We start from the raw sequence: 21341 nt of genomic DNA, 5'->3' as shown, positions 1-21341 counted from the left end.
CTCACAAAGGTGGTGCCTGGTGGCAAAAACAACATCCCCTCTTTGTGTCGCTTTTCCTTCCTTAGCCGGGATTTATTTTATTATTTATGTACCTGATGATGCAAACGACAGGGGAGATTAGCTGTTTGGCGAGGCCGTAGTGCCAGCAACTTTTACGCGGCGGCCATGCCCCTATCCTACAATTATTCCCATCCCAATCATCCCTCCAGGCATCAAATCGGGGATCTTCCTCATGGCCCGTGCTGCCAACAGTAGTAGAAGGCCGTCTCTTTCCTGCTTGTCCTTCAGTCCCTGTCTTCCAAGTTCCCATAAGAGCAAGTATTGCCGGCGAGGAGGCCGGCGAAATCCAACGTGTATGAGAGAGAAAACATGAGAGAGAAGAGAACCGGCGTTTCGCGACACGCCGGCACTGTAGCGGCGAAATGCACTGTAGCAGACGTTCTCCTAGTTGAAAACGTCCACGTTGCTGCTGGGCATTCAATATCGGTGGCGCGCTAGTCGAAGCCGGATGACATGGCATCCTCCCCGCCCGCAGCAGGCGAAATCCATAAGACTTGCTCTAATTTGGGCGATTCCTCTGTCAAGCGGACGTGTTCAACTGTCTCCTTTTTCAGAAAAATTCAGAAGCACAGTTTTTTCGGCGCTCTGAGCCAGTACATACACTACTCGAAATTGCTACGTTCTGCAAGTACACTACAGCCAGTACACTACACCCTGTTCGGCAGGCTGGAGCTGGAGGCTGGAGCTGGAGTGGTGTGAGAGAAAAATACTGTTACCTGGCTGGTGGCTGGAGGCTGGAGCTGGAGGAATGTGAGAGGGAAACACTGTAGAGCTGGAGCTCTAACCACCAGCCGAACACAGTGAATGTTCAGTTTAAAGTTTGATGAAAGGCGTGCCACACTTCCGTTCCGTTCCGTTCCGTTCCTACCGGCGCCTAGCCAGGAGCCTCGACGTGCCGTCAATGTTCGGATTAAAGTTTGAAAGGCGTGCCACGCTTTGATGAGGACTTGGGCAGGCAAAAGAGGGCGCGTCTCCAAAGATTATCTCCGGTGTGGTGTGGGGTTGCTTTAGCTGCATGGGATCGGTGCACGAAAGATACGTGCCCTGGACACGAAAGCTGCTGCTGCTACACTTCCTTCCCCTGAGAAAACCGCGCGCTCGCACCGTCACGGAGTGGGGCGACGACGTAGAATTGCTGGCCGCGGTGCTCCAGGAGTCGCGCCAAAGTCACCTACGCTACCTGTTTCCCCCGGCGTGTTTTGCCTTCTACTCCACTTCACCAAATCGTGTGCTTTCTGTCACAAGCCCAAAGAAAAAAAAAAGAAAAAAATTTCCCTCGCCGGGCCCACCTGTCAGCCACCCTTCTTCTTCCCCTGCTCTGTTTCGGCGCTACACGCGTCACCCCGTCGCCGGCGTACATCCTCGTAACACGCGTCGGTCATCCTCGTTCCGCGCACGCATCCTTATCCGCAGCCTCGCCCCCGGCCTTATCCTCTGCGACCCCCTCAAACCCTAGCCCCCAAACCGCCATTGCCGTGACACCCCCCGAGCTCCGTCGCCGCCGCGATTCGTCGTCTCTAGTAAGCCGTGGCTCGATTCCTCGGGTGGGGAGTTTCTCCTCCCTATCCTCGTCCGATTCCCCTCCTTATTCGACCTCCTCCCTCGCCGTGCAGGCCCGCCGCCGCGCCGCCCGCTCGTTGCCGCTCCCCGTCCGCGCCGTCGCCGGTGAGGTCCACCGCCTCCCCCTCATCGCCATGCGCGCTCCCCCGGCCTGCTCCGGCCCCGCCTCGTCGCACCGCCTCGCGCCGCGCCGCCGCCGCTGTTGCCGTGCGCGACGCGCCACGCACGCCGTGGCCGCGCCCACGCCGCGGTCAAGGCCCGGCCTCGCCTTGACCCGGCCTGGTGGGCCGCTGACCCGTGGAGCCCGCTGTCAGTCTCTGGGCTGGGCGACCCCGGGTGCATCTAGCATTTTCAACGAGTTTATTTAAGCAGCAATATTGCAAAATGCGTAGAAATTTGTGTATAGCTCCAAAAAATACGAAACTTGTTTTGTTGGGTTCGTATCGCTGAGATCTACTTGGAAAAAAATGTTGTTGTGCATGTTACCTTGCTTAAGTTTTATCTATAGTTTTATTTTTCAAAAGTGAGTTTAGTGCTTATTTATTTGTGTATTGCTCTAAAAATTCCAAACAAAATTTTGCTAGACTCCTTGTGAAGTGTAGTTTCCAATGGTTCAACTTTCTCATATGTTTCCTTGCTGTTTGTTAAAGCTTTAGTGTGATTTCATATGCTCTGCCTGAAAATGGTTTAATATAGAACTTTTTACTGAAGTGTGATAAAGGGGTGAAACCAGTTTTGTTACCCTTATACTCATGCCTAGTATCTATGTTAATTTTTTTGGATTTGTTTAGTTAAGTTTGAATATCTTTTCTGATTTATCTTGTTTTGAATAGCTGAAAACTAATAAAATTATGATTAATTATAGGAAAATGATTTTGCTGCAAAACCAATTTTCTTGGGGTCCTTCCAATGTCCTCTTCAGGCTCAATTTAATTTGTGATTTATTCTTGTTGTGTAAGTTCATTTCTTAATTCTTGCTCTAGCTTTCTCGTTCGCGTTTACTGATCGTTTGTAGTCGCGTGTGTTACGTTTGTGCATCATCGCATGTGTAGCGTTCATGTGTTTGTGCATCATCGCATGTGTAGTGTTCATGTGCTTGTGCATAGCGTTGCATTCATATTTCAATCATAGCATGCCATTTTGATATCGCTGCATTATACTAATGCATACGCATCGCTTCATGCATTCTAGTGACCGAACCGGTAGAGGTCGAACCCGTGGAGCCCACCAAGTCCGTCGAGCTTGAACCCGGATTCTCGTTCGTGGTCGAGCCGGAAGTTAACCAAGGCAAGTAACTAAGCATGATTCCTTGCTCCTATTTAATCTGAGTTAGTTAGTTATCTCACCGGGTAATGTTGGGTTTTATATGTGTGTGTGTGTGTATGTATGTATTGCATTTTTTACCTAATTTCCTGCCTTATCTTCCTTGAATTGTTATCCATGTCCTTGTCACTTGTTAGTCAGTTAATTATTTAACCTGACTAGATGCTTAGCCCTGCTCAGAGTACTCTTTTTGCTCGCTAGTTAAGTTTAGTTTGGAGCATCACACCTACTGGTTATCCTTGATCGCACTTGAGTAGTTGAGGTTTTGTGGTCTGGTTGTACCGAGATTCGAGTGGAATGGTAGGGCCTAGAGCATGAAGTCACATGGGCATAGTCCGCTTGGCCCGATTAAGAACCGTCCGTGGATGATGTCGGTTTTGAGCACCTTTCTGTGCTACCACATATCCAATATAATGGTACGGATGAGCCAATTACCTTCTTTGACTTGATCATTGATGTATAGTCCTAGATACGTGGCTAAGGGCTATGCAGAGAGGCTTAGTGTGTCCCCGGGTGGAACTATGTGTAGGAAAGTTTAGATATGTCTCCGGTGGAACTAAGTCTCTACGCGTAAGCTAGGTGTGAAAATTTCAATGATCGAGCCTCGTTGGGAACGGTTGATGCGAGTATCCCCTTATCCAACTCTGACTGGTTGGGTGAGTCGCATGGTCCTCGCGTCGTGTGGGTAAAGTAGTACACTCTTGCAAGGTTTGAATCAATTCGAATTGCCGCGCTCTCGGTTATGAGCAAGCTCTTGGTTCGTCGAATTCCTCGTAGAGAGTTTTGGATATGTTGGAGTGGTTCTTGCCACCTTTATGATCATTCATATATTATGCTCTTAATTAACTAAAATCTTCGGGATTTGGGCAAGAATAATTAACTCTGCTAGGGTTAGGGTAGAGAGCTTATGTCTATGCAATAATTACTTAACCCTAAAGTTTTCATTTGAGCCTTTGCATAATCCTTGCTTATTTAATCGCGTAAGTCTTGCAAGTACCTTTTGTACCCTAAAGTTCAAATAAGTGGTTTTCAACTTATATCTCAAGAATATTTGGATTTCATTCAAGACTCAAATCAGAAAAGGCAAAATCAAAAAAAGTCTATACACCGGTTTAATCGACGACTCAACTTTTCTATACATCGGTTAAACGAAGTTCTCAGAATCTGGACAAGTACATACACCGGTTAAACCGATGTTGTTTTAAATTGACGTCGGTGCATTAGTCTAGAGTTGGTTTTTCCAGGGTGTTTCAAGTTCTATACACCGGTTAAACCGATGATGTTTGAAATTAAATGTCGGTGCAATTGACCAGTGAGATGGTTTTTCCAGGGATTTCAGAAGTTGTACTCACCGGTTAAACCGACGATGGATTTGAGTTAATGTCGGTGCAGTTGTCCAGAGAGTTGGTTTTTCAGTTAATCAGTGGACAACTACACACACCGGTTAAACCGATGATACGTCGGTCAATCTGCCCCAGTTGTAACGGCTAGTTTTCCAAATGGGCAGATTACATGCATCGGTTAAACCGACACTGGCTATTGGAGGTTCGTCGGATTAACCGGCGCTAAGCAGTTTTCTGGCAGTTTTTCTCCAACGGCTCTATTCGTGTGAGCTGCCTATATATACCCCTCCAATGGGCCATTTTGCTCTCTCTTGACACCAAGCAACATTCATACACCATACTATTGTTGAGAGCCACCTTGAGCTTCATCTTCCACACGCATTTATTCATTCAATCATTCAAGAAGCAAAACTAAGGACTTGAGTAGAGAGAAGCTTGTGTGCAGCCGTTCTTGGTGATCGGTTCTTGCTCAAGTGAAGGCCCTAGCTTGTTACTCTTGGTGATTGGCAGCACCTAGGCGATCTTGGTGATTGAAGGTGTTTCTTCCGGAGCTTGCCAACGATTGTGGGAGCCCGAAGAAGTTTGTACGTGGCTTGAGCTCCACCACGCCGGGATGGTGAACGGAGACTCTTAGTGAGCGCCCAAGTCTCGGTGACATGGGAGGTGACAAGACTCTTAGTGAGTGTCACAACGTGGATTAGGGGTGTGTGCCAACACATCGACACCACGGGAAAAAATCCGGTTGTCTCTTGCGCCCTCTTTCATTTCAAGCACTTACTTTCATGCAATTATTCATGTGCTTGACCTTAGAGATCATAACTTAGCTCTACCTTGCCTAGTTTCATATCTTGTTGTATCTTTGATAGCTTGTGTTGTTTGCTTAGTTAGCCGGTTGGTGAATTGAGCCTTACTAGTATTGCATAGGTGAAAGTTGCTTTAATTGCTTTAGAAATTTGAAAAATGCCCAATTCACCCCCCCTCTTGGTCCATCGATCCTTACAATTGGTATCAGAGCCTCGTTGCTCATTTGGATCATTAGGCTTCACCACTTAGAGCTATGGCCAAGATGGGTGGTTCGCCGCCTCACTTCGAGGGCAAGAAATTTGCTTATTGGAAAGAGCTAATTGAAATTCATGAAGGCTCCACAAAAGTTCGTGAATAAAAATATCACTTGTTTAGAGCTAAGTATGATTCCTTTAAGATGATAGCTCATGAAAATTGCAATGATATGTATTCTCGCTTGAATGTCATTGTCAAGGACATTAATGCTATTGAAGTTTCTAAAATTGACAGTGGCCCCATCAACCGCAATATTCTCATGCTCCTTCCGAAGCCCAAGTATAACATCATCAATGCTATGCTTCAAAAGGAGAATCTTGTTACGATGGAAGTGGGAGAGCTTGTGGGCGAAATTCGCGCTCATGAAATGGGTATCCTTGGTATGTCCGAAGAGCCAACTACAAGCAAGTCAATCGCTCTCAAAACCAAGGCAAACAAGCCCCGCAAGCTCAAGATGATCAAGCAAGAATCAAGCTTAAGCAATGAAGAAGAAGATCATCATGAAAGCTCATCCGATGATGAAGAAGATGGAGAACTTGTTCTCATGATGAGAAAGTTCACACGCTTGAGCGACAAGATAAACAAGAAGGGTTACAACTTTGACCCTAAAAGAAGAATGTTCCGGCCAAGGGAAGATGTCAAGCACAAAACATGCTACAATTGTGGAGAAAAAGGACACATCTCTCCCGATTGCCCAAAGCCGGACAAGAGAAAGAAGGACAACAAGAGCAAACATCGTCATAACTCAAGCGATGATGATGAAGATGAAAAGAAGAACAAGAACAAGAAGCTTAGAAAGAAGAAGAGCCATGACAAGAAGACCAAGCTCTTCCCAAAGAAGAAAGGTCACACCAAGAGAAGCTTTTTGGTGGAAAAACAAGAATGGGTGACCGATGTCTCATCAAGTGAAGATTCAAGTGATGAAGAAGACATCGTCACCATCGCCCTCACCAATGAAGAACCACCTCTACTTCTACCTCCCATGTGCCTCATGGCAAAAGGTAACACAAATGTATGTGAGGATAGTGATAGTGACGAAGAGCTTGACCCTCATGAGTTTACTAACCTCATTAATGAGTATACATCCGTTATCAAGAGGGAAAAGGGCAAAGTCAAGATTTTGGAGAGCACTCATGCCAAGTTAGAGCTTGCCCACTCCGATTTGATTTGGCAAGTACAATGACTTGCTCAAAAAGCACAATGAGTCACTTGTACTTGCTAAGCAAGTTGAAGAGAGCCACAAAAAAATTAAACAAGAGCATAGGGAGTTGGCTCACAAATATCAAGAACTTGGATTTGCCTATGAAGCAATTGACCCAAGTCTTGAGAACTTTGTCAATGAAACTATTGAAAAGGTCAATGCTTCTACTTCATGTGATAACCTACTCATTAATGCAAATGCCACTAATATTGTGCCCGAGCTTGCTCCTTCTAGGGAAAAGGAATTGATGGATCAAGTGGCAAGCCTCAAGAGTAGTGTGGAGAAGCTCTCAAGAGGAGAATACATCCACAAGGAAATTCTCTTCAACAATGCTCGTGACTATGGCAAAAGAGGTCTTGGTTCATTTCCGGAGCCAAATCAAGGCACCACTCCTTCTCCGGAGATCAAGACTAGCTTCATCAAGGAAGTTGGTTCATATTGCCAACATTGCCAAGTCACCGGGCACCATACTAGGGAGTGCACCTTACCATCACACCCTCTTCCCACTTTACCAAAGAATTACTCATCAATGTTTCAAAATAACCATTTTCTTTTGAGTAAAGTGAAGGGCAAGGTGAAGGCCAAATTCATTGGCAAAATCACTAAGGAGTCAAAGAAGAAGCTCCCCAAGCAACTTTGGGTCCCAAAATCTCTTGTCACACATGTGCAAGGCCCAAAGCTTGTTTGGGTTCCAAAAACACAAAAGTGAATTCTCATGTGTGTAGGTGAACTACAAAGCCGGTGGAAAACATTGGGTACTTGATAGCGGTTGCTCTCAACACATGACCGGCAATGATAGCATGTTCACCTCTCTTGAAGACCCCGGTGATCATGAACATGTCACCTATGGTGATAACTCAAGGGGGAAAGTCTTAGGTTTGGATAGAATAGCAATTTCAAAAGATTTATCTATTTCTAATGTCTTGTTTGTAGAAGCACTTAGTTTTAATCTTATTTCTATTGTCCAATTATGTGATCTTGGACTAACGTGTACCTTTGACAAGAATGGTGTTGTAGTAACTCTTGAAGAAGACAAGTCATTGGTATTCACGGGGTTTAGGCATGGCAACATTTACTTGGTGGGTTTCTCTTCAAAGCAAACAAGCTCCATGACATGCCTCTTCACCAAGTCGTCTCTTGGGTGGCTTTGGCATAGAAGAATTTTTCATATTGGCATGAGCAACCTCAAGAAAGCCCACAAGAGAGGGATGATCACCGGCTTGAAGGACGTCACATTTGACAAGAACAAGTTATGTAAAGCATGCCAAGCCGGAAAGCAAGTTGCAACACATCATCCCATCAAGACGATGTTGTCTACCTCCAAACCGCTCGAGCTACTACACATGGATCTTTTTGGTCCAAATACATACAAGAGCATTGGTGGTAATCTCTATTGCCTAGTAATCGTTGATGATTTTTCACGCTATACTTGGGTCATGTTTCTAGGCGATAAGGGTGAAACTCCGGAAGTCTTCAAAACATTTGCAAGAAGAGCTCAAAGGGAGTACAACTCCCCAATTGTAAAGATCCGGAGTGACAACGGCACCGAGTTCAAAAATATGAAGATTGAAGAATGGTGCGATGAAGAGGACATCAAGCATGAATTCTTCGCCACCTACACGCCTCAACAAAATGGAGTAGTGGAAAGAAAGAACAAGACACTAATCATTCTAGCAAGAGCAATGTTGGATGATTATGGCACGTCCGAGAAGTTTTGGGCTGAAGCAATCAATACGGCTTGCAATGCATCCAACCGAGTGTATCCCCACCGACTCCTCAAGAAAACTCCATATGAGCTCATCACCGGGAAGAAACCAAATATATCCTACTTTCGAGTCTTTGGTTGCAAATGCTTCATCTATAAGAAGAAAAGACTCGGTAAGTTTGAGAGTAGATGTGATGAAGGTTTCTTTCTTGGTTATGCATCAAACTCCAAAGCATATAGAGTATTCAATCAAACCTCCGGGTTAGTTGAAGAAACATGTGATGTGGAGTTTGATGAATCTAATGGCTCCCAAGAGGAGGTTATTGGCTATGATAATGTAGGTGATGAGGAGATTAATGAAGCTTTGAAGAAGATGTCCATTGGGGATATCAAGCCGGAAGAGGTGCATGAAGGCAATGATCAAGAGGGAGGACCTTCCTCGTCTACACCAAGCACCTCCATGGCACCCCAAGTGGATGAAGATCAAGAAAAAGATAATCCACAATCTCAAGAAAATGTGCCAACGCCAACACCCCAAGTCCAAGAACAAGAAGAGCAAAATGTTCCACCACAAGCACAAGTCACCCATGATCCACCCCAACAAACATCCATGCATGTACCGCTAGTGAAGCATGGTCGTATCTCCAAGGATCATCCAATTGGTCAAATCATTGGTAGTCCTTCCAAGGGAGTAAGAACTCGCTCTAAACAATCTTCATTTTGTGAATATTACTCGTTTGTTTCTTGTATTGAATCCACTAGCATAGAGGAAGCACTTGAGAACTCGGATTGGGTGATGGCCATGCAAGAAGAATTGAACAACTTCACTCGCAATGAAGTTTGGGTCCTCGAAGCTCCTCGGAAAGACAAGAACATCATCGGGACTAAGTGGGTTTTTTGAAACAAGCAAGATGAACATGGGGTGGTGATACGCAACAAAGCAAGACTTGTGGCAAAAGGGTTTTCTCAAGTCGAAGTTTTGGATTTTGGTGAAACTTTTTGCTCCGGTCGCAAGACTTGAAGCTATCCGCATCCTTCTTACTTACTCTTCAAATCATAATATCAAGTTATATCAAATAGATGTGAAAAGTGCATTCTTAAATGGCGTTATTAACGAACTTGTTTATGTTGAGTAACCTCCCGGGTTTGAAGATCCGAGGAATCCTAACCATGTTTATAGGTTGCACAAGGCACTCTATGGGCTCAAACAAGTTCCAAGGGCTTGGTATGAGAGGCTTCGTGACTTCCTAATAATGCAAGGCTTCAAGATCGGGAGGGTGGACACCATATTGTTCACAAAAGACGTCAACGGGGATCTTTTCATTTGTCAAATTTATGTTGACAATATTATCTTTAGATCAACTAATGATTTACTAACCATTAGTTTGCTACCATGATGTCTAGGGAATTCGAGATGTCCATGATCGACGAATTGACCTTCTTCCTTGGTTTTCAAGTCAAACAATTGAAGGAAGGGACATTCATCCATCAAGAAAAGTATACTAAAGATATCTTGAAGAAGTTCAAGATGGATGAGTGCAAGCCGATCAAGACACCCATGGCAACCAATGGGCATCTCGACTTGGATGTGGACGGTAAACCGGTTGATCAATCCCTCTATCGTTCTATGATAGGGTCTTTGCTTTACCTTACCGCATCTAGGCCCGATATAATATTTAGTGTGTGCTTGTGTGCCGGCTTTCAAGCTAACCCAAAGGAATCACACCTCTCGGCTGTGAATAGGATCCTTCGATATCTCAAGCACACCCCAAGCATAGGCTTGTGATACCCCAAAGGCGCTAGCTTAGATCTCTTGGGATACTCGGATTCGGATTTTGCCGGAAGCCGTGTGGACCGCAAGAGTACCTCCGGGGGTTGCCACTTGCTTGGGCGTTCTCTAGTTTCTTGGTCGAGTAAGAAGCAAAATTTTGTGGCTTTGTCCACCGCGGAAGCGGAATATATAGTGGCCGGTGCATGTTGTGCCCAAATCCTATATATGAAGCAAACCCTTTTGGACTTTGGTGTGAAACTAGATAGGATACCACTCCTTTGTGACAATGAAAGTGCCGTAAAAATTGCCAAAAATCCGGTTCAACACTCTCGCACAAAGCACATTGATATTCGCCATCACTTCTTGCGTGATCACGAAGCTAAAGGAGACATATCTCTTCAAGGTGTGAGATCCGAGGAGCAATTGGCGGATATATTCACAAAACCATTAGATGAGAGTACTTTTGTTAGGCTAAGGAATGAGATTAATGTATTAGATGCGGCAAACGTCATGTAAGTGACATGTCATATAGAAAAATGCATACATATAGGACACTTATCTAACCATGGTAAGATAGTGATGAGCAATGGTTTAGCTAGAGGTGGCGGTCCACTTGTTTTCCTCTAGGCTTGTAGAAAGGCTCATCATGAAGAAGCTTTCCGTGGGTTCAAACTTGACAAGTAGAACTTAAATTCCTGTTTTGCATTTCTTGTCATATAGATGTGCACTTCATGTTTACTTTACTTTCTCATGTGGTTGTAGCTTGCATCATCATTGCATGCGTAAGGGTCACAAATGAGATCACTTGATGAAAATGAGACTTGTTTCATATGCAAGATCTTAATTTTTGAAAAGTGAAAAGAGCAAAGTGTTAGGTGTGTTATTGCCTAGTGAGTCATGTCATAATGAGCTTGAAGCTCTCTATCTTCAATATTCCTATGACAAGGCTCATACATTTTATTTGGCGCTTTGTCTCTCTTTGCGGCTTTTCCTTGTATTCAAAAAGAAAAACTATTAAGCTAGTGAGCTACCCTATTTATTTTGAGGGGTGAAGTCGCCTATGCAAGTCCATTAACTTGAGTTTAGTTGAATTTTATAAGTTTATTGGACTTAGCATAGAAGAGTGAGCTGAGTGAAGGTTTTTCGGGTTCACCGGTTAAACCGACGCTTAATGGATCTATACCCATCGGTTTAACCGGCGTTACTAAGTTTTTGTCTCAAGCTTAGTCAAACCAGGCGTTCAACCGGCTTATACAAATGTCAGAGCATCGGATCAACCGGTGAGCACAACACAGATCTGACCAAGCAATCAACCGGTGATACCAGCGTTCAACAGGCGAGTTCAAAATGCATATCGTCGGATCAACCGGCGTTCAGATGAATTTCTGCTGGAGTCTCAGGTGAACTGAACTGATGCAATTGACTGGCGTTCTAGACCTAGGCATCAGTTGAACCGGCGTTCAGAAAAATCGCGGGTCCCACCTGTCATATATCTCTCTCGCCCGCGTACTCTGTTTCTTTCTTTGTTCTCTCTTCACGCCGCCGCCGCTCCGCACCCAACTCGAGCCGCCGCCATCACCGATCCACGCCGCGTCTCGCACCTCCACACGCCGCCGCTCAATGCTGACCCGAAGCCGCCATCATCGCGCATCATTCACGCCGCCCTCGCTTCGCCCGCACGCGCCCGCGCTGATCTCCTCGCACGCCGCCCGCACGAAGCCGCCGCCGCCGCGTGCCATCCACGCCACCGTGCGCCACCCACGCACGCCCACGTAGCAGCGCAGCCTGTGCTGCCCGCCTGCACTCACCCGCGCAGCCCACACACATCCCTGGTAGTGCTCGCAGGGTGTTCGAGGTATTGCCTGATCGAGATGGGTCGCGAGAAGTGGAAGGGGAAGAAGGTTGTTGTCGGGAAGCCCGTCCGCAACCGGACCCGCGCAGAGAGAGAGGCCGAGAGAGCCGAGATGGTGGCCAAGGCTGCCGAGGAGCAGGCGTCAGTCCGTGCTCGTCCGTTCGCGATTCGGGAGCAGCCAGCCAGGGGCAGAGGGAGAGGCAGAGGTATGGGCAGGGTCCGAGGTGCCAGGGCCACCAGAGCCACGACTGAGGCCGCAGCAGAGTCAGATCACTCAGATACAGCTGCAGATTCATATGCAGATTCAGAGGCAGAGCAGTCTGTGCAGTCTCAAGGGCAGAGTACTTAGGGGTCACCGACTCCACGACGTTCTGGCCGCACTCGGCAGACGTCCCCAGCAGGAGAGTCTTCATCAGTGACTGAGCGTCGCACTGGACCGAGGACGCGAGGAGGTCACCATCCACAGGAGCCTCGCAGGTCCACAGCTGCAGCTGCAGCAGCTCGCAGAGCCGAGGCCCTAGAGGCCGAGCGCGCAGTGTTCTGTATGGACATTGGTGTGCGTCTGGAGCCAGGTGTGCTGCTCCAGAACTTGACCAAGGCCAATGCGGCGAAGGTCAAGAGGCTCAGGTGGAGTGTGTCAGAGGAGGACTGGTTCCCCGTGACCCGTGACAGCAGGGTCGACCGTAGGTTCTGGACGCTTCTTCAGGCCAGCTTCTACGAGACCTACCAAACGCGAGGGCACAGGATCTTCCCACACAGAGTGCTCGACTGGGTCTCTCTGAGGACAGCCGCAGGGGGAGCAGACGTCAGAGAGCATTTTGCTCACTTCAGAGGCCTGGCCAGGTTACTAGAGATGGAGCAGAACAGGTATATTGAGGACTGGGTCAGAGTGTTCTTTGCCACAGCTTGGATAGCTCCCAAGCGTAGAGCCATACACTTCGTGTTTGGAGGCCAGGTCTTTGGTTTGTCCAGGGCGACGATTGCAGGGATTCTCGGAGTCGATCTGGTCAATGTCTCCCTGCACGAGATGGTATACGAAGACGCAAATCCACCGTGCAGAGCGATGATTAGCGGGATTGCACCTTCTCACAAGGCGATCTCTCAGTGCTTCCGCCAGCCATTTCCAGTGTCATATGCCAGAGTTCCTAGCCTGCTGACTCCAGAGGCATATGCAGTTCACATGGCCCTCCGGAGGACTCTGTTACCAAGGAGTGTCTACCCAGAGGGGTTCACTGGCCTGCAGCAGCTGCTACTTCTACACATACTCACTCATGAGCCTTTTGACATTGTTGACTTCATTTTGGCTGAGATCGAGGATGTGATCACTGATGGGATGGGTGTAGTACGCCGGTTTCCTTATGCTCACTGGATCAGCTACATATGCTCTATGATTGTGCCAGCTGAGTCACCCGTCAGTGCAGTATACCGTCAAGATGAGGCTCCCAGGTTCCCGGTCTACCGTCCCACAGCACCGCAGGACCGGAGGAGGGGCAGACAGGCAGAGAGAGCTGCTATGGCACAGTTATCACCTGAGGCGCAGGCCCGAGTAGCACAGGAGGACGAGACACTTCTGGCAGCAGAGGCACAGCTTCCCGGAGGAGATGATGAGATACACTGGTCTGAGCTTGAGTCAGACTCCTCCGAGGACGTTGAATACTTTCCTGCAGCACCAGCCAGTCACGATCACGAGGCAGGAGGGTCCAGAGAGCCAGCTCCAGAGTCACCAGCAGCTCCTACAGTCACAGAGTCCCAGGTGACTCAGCCGTCCGAGCTCACCTCTCTCCTTCAGCAGCTGGTCACTCAGCAGAGAGAGGATCGGATAGCACAGGAGGAGGCCAGGAGAGCCCATGAGGCTCAGCTTGCAGCCATTCAGAGAGAGGCTGCCCGAGAGCGTGCTGCAGCCGAGGAGCATTTCGTCGGGCTTATTGACAGAGTTTCGCAGAGGACAGACGCTCAGTTTCAGCAGATGCAGCAGGGCATGATGGCGATGTTAGGTATGATTACACAGCTTTACACTCACACCGGACTCACCCCGCAGCAGCCAGGACTTCAGGGTGTTGGAGCACCTCAGCTTGCAGTCACTCCAGCTCCAGCCCCTGCTGCAGCTCCAGCTTTTTCGGCGATACCCGAGACCACGTTCTCGATGTCCGCACTCCTTGGTTCTGCATGTCGTCCGCTCTTCTCACCACTGCCAGCGACTACACTCTTCCAGGACTCACCGTCGGCAGTTCAGTCAGTCGCTCTCCCCGTCGTACCACATACACTACCTTCAGGGGGAGGAGGAGAGGAGTCTATAGTTCCGCAGTCGACACAGCCGGCAGCTTCAGCACTTACTACTTCAGATGTTGACACTTCTTCTACTGAGCCGGTTACCACTTCTATGGACCCTCTCCCAGGCAGCGCTAGCACGAGAGCCTCTATGACAGCTACACCCCCAGTCAGTTCAGACCAGCAGCTCCCGTCCGTCACCGAGGGTTCTCCGTCCGACGACGACGACGATGATGACCCGGACCGCTTCCTCGCCGTGCCGCGACAGCCGGATCAGTAGCTCGCCTTTTTGGTGCTTTGATGCCAAAGGGGGAGAGAGTTAGGGGGACTTGGAGTCAGGGGGAGGGTAGAGTTAAAGAGAGCTCGTAGTCACAGGATTTTGATGTTTTATATCTCATTTGATGTTAGTTCATGGATATGTACATTTGACTCTTGAGTATGCCGTGTGTTGAGACATATCTATGGATTTCGTTTGAGCCGTTGAGCTCTTTGGTTCTTTTTCGAGATTGCTTGAGTTTATCCTGTTTACTTTTCTTGCTCTCTCGTTTAAGTTATTGTTTGTGTTGTCATCAATCACCAAAAAGGGGGAGATTGTAAGCATCTAGGCCCTCTAGGTATGTTTCGGTGATTAATGACAACCATTATTGTGACTAATGAGTTTGTGCAGCTTAATGAAATATTATCGCTCATTTGGTCATATGTCAAAGAGGCCCCTAAGTTTCATTATTCAAAAAGGCGATCTCGGTATTCAACTCAATTATATATCAAGACTAAGGATCTTTCTAATCCTAAGTGTCGTAAGGTTGAGAAGGACACTTAGGTTAGTATAGGTTTTATAGTTTTGTAGTGATCGCACTATTAAGTGGGGTTAAGGCCAAGTAACTTGAGCATGGACATGATCAATTAAAAATGGATGCACACTATGGTCACTCAGGTTCTAAAAAGTTCAAATAAGTGGTTTTCAACTTATATCTCAAGAATATTTAGATTTCATTCAATACTCAAATCAGAAAAGGCAAAATCAGAAAAAGTCTATACACCGGTTTAACCGACGACTCAACTTTTCTATACGTCGGTTAAACGAAGTTCTCAGAATCTGGACAAGTACATACACCGGTTAAACCGACGTTGTTTGAAATTGACGTCGGTGCATTAGTCCAGAGTTGGTTTTTCTAGGGTGTTTCAAGTTCTATACACCGGTTAAACCGACGATGTTTGAAATTAAACGTCGGTGTAATTGACCAGTGAGATGGTTTTTCCAGGGATTTCAGAAGTTGTACTCACCGGTTAAACCGATGATGGATTTGAGTTAACGTCGGTGCAGTTGTCCAGAGAGTTGGTTTTTCAGTTAATCAGTGGACAACTACACACACCGGTTAAACCGATGATACGTCGGTCAATCTGCCCCAGTTGTAACGGCTAGTTTTCCAAATGGGCAGATTACATGCATCGGTTAAACCGACGCTAGGTATTGGAGGTTCGTCGGATTAACCGGCGCTAAGCAGTTTTCTGGCAGTTTTTCTCCAACGGCTCTATTCGTGTGAGCTGCCTATATATACCCCTCCAATGGGCCATTTTGCTCTCTCTTGACACCAGGCAACATTCATACACCATACTATTGTTGAGAGCCACCTTGAGCTTCACCTTCCAGACACATTTGTTCATTCAATCATTCAAAAAGCAAAACTAAGGACTTGAGTAGAGAAAAGCTTGTGTGCATCCGTTCTTGGTGATCGGTTCTTGCTCAAGTGAAGGCCCTAGCTTGTTACTCTTGGTGATTGGCAGCACCTAGGTGATCTTGGTGATTGAAGGTGTTTCTTCCTGAGCTTGCCAACGATTGTGGGAGCCCGAAGAAGTTTGTACGTGGCTTGAGCTCCACCACGGCGGGATGGTGAACGGAGACTCTTAGTGAGCGCCCAAGTCTCGGTGACATGGGAGGTGACAAGACTCTTAGTGAGTGTCACAACGTGGATTAGGGGTGTGTGCCAACACATCGACACCACGGGAAAAAATCTGGTTGTCTCTTGCCAACTCTTTCATTTCAAGCACTTACTTTCATGCAATTATTCATGTGCTTGACCTTAGAGATCATAACTTAGCTCTACCTTGCCTAGTTTCATATCTTGTTGTATCTTTGATAGCTTGTGTAGTTTGCTTAGTTAGCCGGTTGGTGAATTGAGCCTTACTAGTATTGCATAGGTTAAAGTTGCTTTAATTGCTTTAGAAATTTGAAAAAGGCTCAATTCACCCCCCCTCTTGGTCCATCGATCCTTACAACCCCGCTGATCCCAATGCGGGGGAGGAGTAGGTCGTTGCGGCTGTGGTGATGTCCTTGAGCAAGGCATCATCATTCTAAGTATGTCTTTACTGTAATCGAGCTCCGTGAGAGCATGTATATTCAATAAACTTTAAGTTTCTGTTTAATATGGTTTTTGTGAGCCTAAAGCTTGTAATGGAAGTTAGTGGAACCCTCCTATATCGAACCTGTGTTGAACTTTGTTAATGTAAAACTGCTCTTGTGGTTCATCGGCACTGTGTATGTGATTGTATAACGGTACATGTGCTTAGTTCTGGGAATGTGGCAAACATGTACCGGGACTACCGGATTTGCGGTTGTTTTATGTGAATTGTGTTGATTAAGTGCCTCTATGATGTGGTTTAATACGTGACGTGTCGAGAGACGGACACGTGTTAACTCTCATCTTAATGGATTAATCAATAATTTTCACTTAAATCGAGTATTAATCAATAATTTTCACTTAAATCAAGTGTAAATTGGTCGGTTCTCACACTTTCTTGACCTGACTTGCTGAGGATTTGTGATGGTCCAGTTTATGTTTAATGGCTGATGATCCGCACGAATCCTTTGAATCTTTTTCATTGCCAAGGTCGGGAATTCCCCGAGAGCTTCGGGGGCCAGGCCACACTTGGGCCTTATATTAGGAAAATACCTGTGTTGTTTCGGCCTGGCCCATGACATCTGAAGCTGGACTTCCGCCTGAAGCGCCTGAAGGCCAGCAGAAAACTTATCCATCTTTCGTAAGATTTTTCCAACTTACCTTCCAGCGTTTAAGATTCGTGCAAACAATAACAGCCCTTGGATCTACCTCAAACCCTAACCTCTTCTCTCTCCCAACCTTCTCTCCCCACCGCCCGCATCGACGCCGCTCCGTGCGGTGCCCCGCGCCCGCACCCCGCTCCGCTGCTGCCCACACCCGCCACGCCGCCACGCGCAGGAAGCGCCGCCGCCGCCGCCTCCCGTGCGCTGGGCCGCCGCCGCCGCCGCCTCCCATGCGCTGGGCCGCCGCCGCTGCCGCCTCCCGCGCGCTACGCCGCCGCTCGCGCCGCCGCCGCCGATGAAGAAGCTCCATGATGTTCGCCGTTCAACATTTCAACATTTTGTGCTTCTAGCTTCAACATTTTATCTGTACAATTTCAATATTTTGATGGTCAAATGTTGAACTAGTTTAATAACATGTTGAATTAATTCAATCAAAATGTTGAACATATTTATAGTAGATAATTAGGCCTAAATAGACTTTAAAGATAAATGTCTTATCTATCTTTCAGAAAATACATAGGAGCACCCGAAGGCCAGGCCTGTTTTGTTTCAGTGCTATCATCTTCGTTTTCTTTTCTGATAAAGACGCTCAGCTGCAGCATGCAGTGCTGCCGAATTCGGATCCCATGCCTTGGAGCATAGGACAACACTGTGGCTGGCGAACACAGGAAAAGAATTTCAGGGCTGTTTCTACCCGGGTTGGCACGGGTCTCGCTAATTTACGGTTGACCGCAGGGAGGGGCTCCCTACGGTCGATCTCCCGACCGTTTTTTTTCCTTTTTTAGTAATTTTTTTGTCGTTTTCCGATTTTGGAAAAAAAATTTAAGAGAAATTTTGGAGAGAAAATTTTTTTAACGAAAAATTTTGGAGACCGAAAAAAATTTCAAGCAAAAAAAAGGACAGCGCACAAAAAAATTTCAAGAAAAAAATTGGAGAGCAGAAAAAATTCAAGAAAATTGTACAAAAAATTAAAAAAAAAATCAAGAGAAAATTTAAAAAAAAGAAAAAAATTACAAAAAAAACTCAGAGAGGCGGCGGCGGATCCGCGCTGCTCGTCGCCCTCCACGCCGACGGGGGAGCGCGCGGCCCAGGGAGGCGCGAGGCCGCCGCACCCCCGGGGAGGCGGATCCGGCGGCGCGCGACGTCGGTGGAGCGCGCGGCGATGCGCTGCTAGTCTTCCCACCGCAGCTGCCCGTCTTCCCACCGGCACCGCACCACCCCACCGGTCGCTGCCCCCGTAGCCGCTCGAGCTCACCGACCGAGATCCGCCGAGGAAGAGAAAGAGGAGGAGGAGGAAGGAGAACGGGAAAGGAAAGCGGCCCCGCCGCCGCGCCGGTCGCCGCCCCCCACAGCAGCTCGAGCGCGCCGCTGGGATCCGCCGAGGAGGGGATCTGGCGAGGATCCAGGAGGGGGAGGGGGAGGAGGGGGATCTGGCGAGGATCCAGAAGGGGGAGGGGGAAAGAGAAAAGTGAAGAGGTGAGGGAGGATCCGGACTCATGATATGGACGAGGCGCAGACCGAACGGGGTGACCATAAGTTTCGAAACTTACGGTCACCCGTAGACTCAGCATCGCGGCTTGGCACGCAAGTTCGCGACGCACGCGAGCAGCCGCGCATAACGTGGCAGATAAAACCACGGCTCACGTGATGGTCCACATTGATAATTTGTTGAAGAAAAGAAGTCACATCTGGAGAGATCATGCACACGGTGGCATAAGCCTGCTACGTTACTCGGAGTCCAATGTCCATTGATCGGGCCTATTTGTTTCGCTTGCCCTAATCGCGCTAAAAAAAAATTTCATACATAAAGTACTAAATGAAGTTTATTTAAAAAAAAAACTTTTTTACGGATGGGTGTAGCTTTGCGCGACGAATCTAATGACGGTAATTAATCGATAATTGACTACAGTAATGCTACAGTAATCATCTTCTAGTTGTGTGGTCAAAGACATCATTAAATTCGTCTTGCGAAGTAGCGCAAGAGTTGTGGAGTTAGTTTTGTAATCTGATTTTATTTAGTAAAAATTTGCTACAGTAGCTTGCGCTACACAACCAAACAGAGCCAGGATTTCGAAGTTCGATTCATGGATCATGATCGTGCCGTACCTGCAGATGAAGCAGCCCTTCATGGGTGATAACGAAGCAGCCCTTCATGAAAGGCGAAGGAGCTTTTTGCCGGGCACGTAGCGATCGATCGTGGATACGTGGCATAGGCCGCGAGCCGAACCGTGGCCATGCGCTGCTGGCCGTGCTGACACCTGTCGCGTCTCCAAGCCCTCTGCTCTCGGAGTCTCTCGTCTCCAGCTCATCCCACCAAAAGCCCCACCGCCCGATTCCCTCGGGATCTCGCACTCGCAGCCACCAGCCAGAGCCACAGGATCCCACCGCTCGCCATGCCGCCTCCGGCCACCACGTACACCAGGTACGAGACGCGCCGCCGCGACCCGGACCCCCGCAGGGCCGCGCTGCTCGTCATCGACGTGCAGGGCCACTTCGCGACGCTGGCGGCGCCGATCATGCCGGCGATCGCCTCCACCGTCGCGCTCTGCCGCGCCGCGGGCATGCCCGTCGTGTACACCCGCCACGTCGACCGGGACGCCCCGCGCGGCCGCCCGCTCCGCGAGTGGTGGCCCGGCGACGGCGACCGCATCGACGCCGGCACGCCCGCGGCCGAGCTGCTCCCGGGCGCCGGGCGCGCCGAGGGGGACCTCGTGGTGGAGAAGGGCACGTACAGCGCGTTCGCCGGCACGGGGCTGGAGGAGGCGCTGCGGCGGGCGGGCGCCGAGGAGGTGGTCGTGGCGGGCGTCATGACCAACCTGTGCTGCGAGACCACCGCGCGGGACGCCTTCGTGAGGGGGTTCCGGGTCTTCTTCTCCGCCGACGCCACCGCCACGGCCACCCGGGACCTGCACGAGGCCACGCTCGCCAACATGGCCTACGGCTTCGCCTACCTCATCGACTGCGAGCGCCTCCAGGCGGCGCTCGGGAAGCCGGAGAAGCAGTGAGGCGATCCGGATGCTCTCCGCACCTGTATCTCTGTATATCCATTGAAGAACTGCATGCACTTCTGCATCGCACTCGTTCGCGTGTATGCCCGATGCACGCCTTGTGATCGGAGCTAGCAGCTTTTGTGGGAACAACAGGTACTGTTGACCTGATGGATTTAGCTTATATGGATGTAAATACATCAGGTCTTCCTTGGATGTAAAAATACATACGTCATGTGTACGCAAAAAAATCATAGCGACGACCGATTGTGCTATGTGTTCTTCTCGCTGGAAATCCGATTAGGTAGTGTTTAGTTTGATATTACTTACTTGTTCAGATCTCTTTTTTTTTTTGCAACAAAACTTGTTCAGATTTCTTATTTTGTGCTTTTGTTTGCTCAAATAATGATGATGATGATGTGTGGGGAGTGATGTGCGGCCTACCTCTGTGTCATTTTCCTAGCAATTTTTTTTTGCGTCGAATGCGTGTGCACCCAGCACTCTTCCTTGTGATTTTGGCCCATTCGTACGTGTGCTCTGCTTGTCCTAGCCCATATGTTAGGTGGTTCACTTTCTTGTCGGGATGCATCAAGCAAGTATACTTGAAGTTTTCTTTTTTCATATTAAGTGGCAACAATTAGTAATGTAGAAGGTTGTTTAGGGTGGTATATGGGAAAAATGTTGGTGATTTGTAGGAGATTTGCATGATTTTCTTATTTTCCTAGCCCTAAGTAAAAGGTACGGTTCACATAGATGCCTAAAAGGATTTATAATTGGTAATAGAGTACTATTTTGAATATATTCCCCCCCTGAGGGGGTGAGATATGAGAACTTGATTAAATAAGGAAAGAACCAATGTACACAGTAAATGAAAACGGTAGTATTGTAGTATCGGCGGAGGACAAATAAATAGAAAATGGGAAAAGGGTGCTACCTGCCAAGGAATCTGTTTTGCTTATAATCTGCCTGCTTGGATCTACCCTGCACGCACGCATGTCTCAGAACTTAGCAACGCTATCGTCAGTGCTGCATACCACTAGCGATTTGGAGGAGCTAAAGCTTGAGAGCTTGTTTCGAGCTCAGTCGTGTCACTCCATCTACACTGCGTGGCGCCCGGCCTTTCGACTACGACTATGTACCAACTACGATTT

General features: G+C 48.0%; 1 protein-coding gene across 1 annotated transcript; it reads left to right on the top strand.

Moving 5' to 3' along the window:
- Positions 1–19538: 19538 nt before the first annotated feature.
- LOC120682771 (nicotinamidase 2-like) lies at positions 19539–20622 on the top strand. Its single transcript, XM_039964782.1, has one exon. It carries the CDS (start codon positions 19597–19599, stop codon positions 20206–20208), a length of 612 nt encoding a protein of 203 aa, XP_039820716.1. The 5' UTR covers positions 19539–19596; the 3' UTR covers positions 20209–20622.
- Positions 20623–21341: the final 719 nt, after the last annotated feature.

The sequence above is a fragment of the Panicum virgatum genome, chromosome 7N (assembly GCF_016808335.1).
Source record: "Panicum virgatum strain AP13 chromosome 7N, P.virgatum_v5, whole genome shotgun sequence".
Classification (NCBI taxonomy): domain Eukaryota; kingdom Viridiplantae; phylum Streptophyta; class Magnoliopsida; order Poales; family Poaceae; genus Panicum; species Panicum virgatum.
The sequence above is the reverse complement of the archived record's forward strand: the minus strand, read 5'-3'. Positions and strand labels throughout refer to the sequence as shown.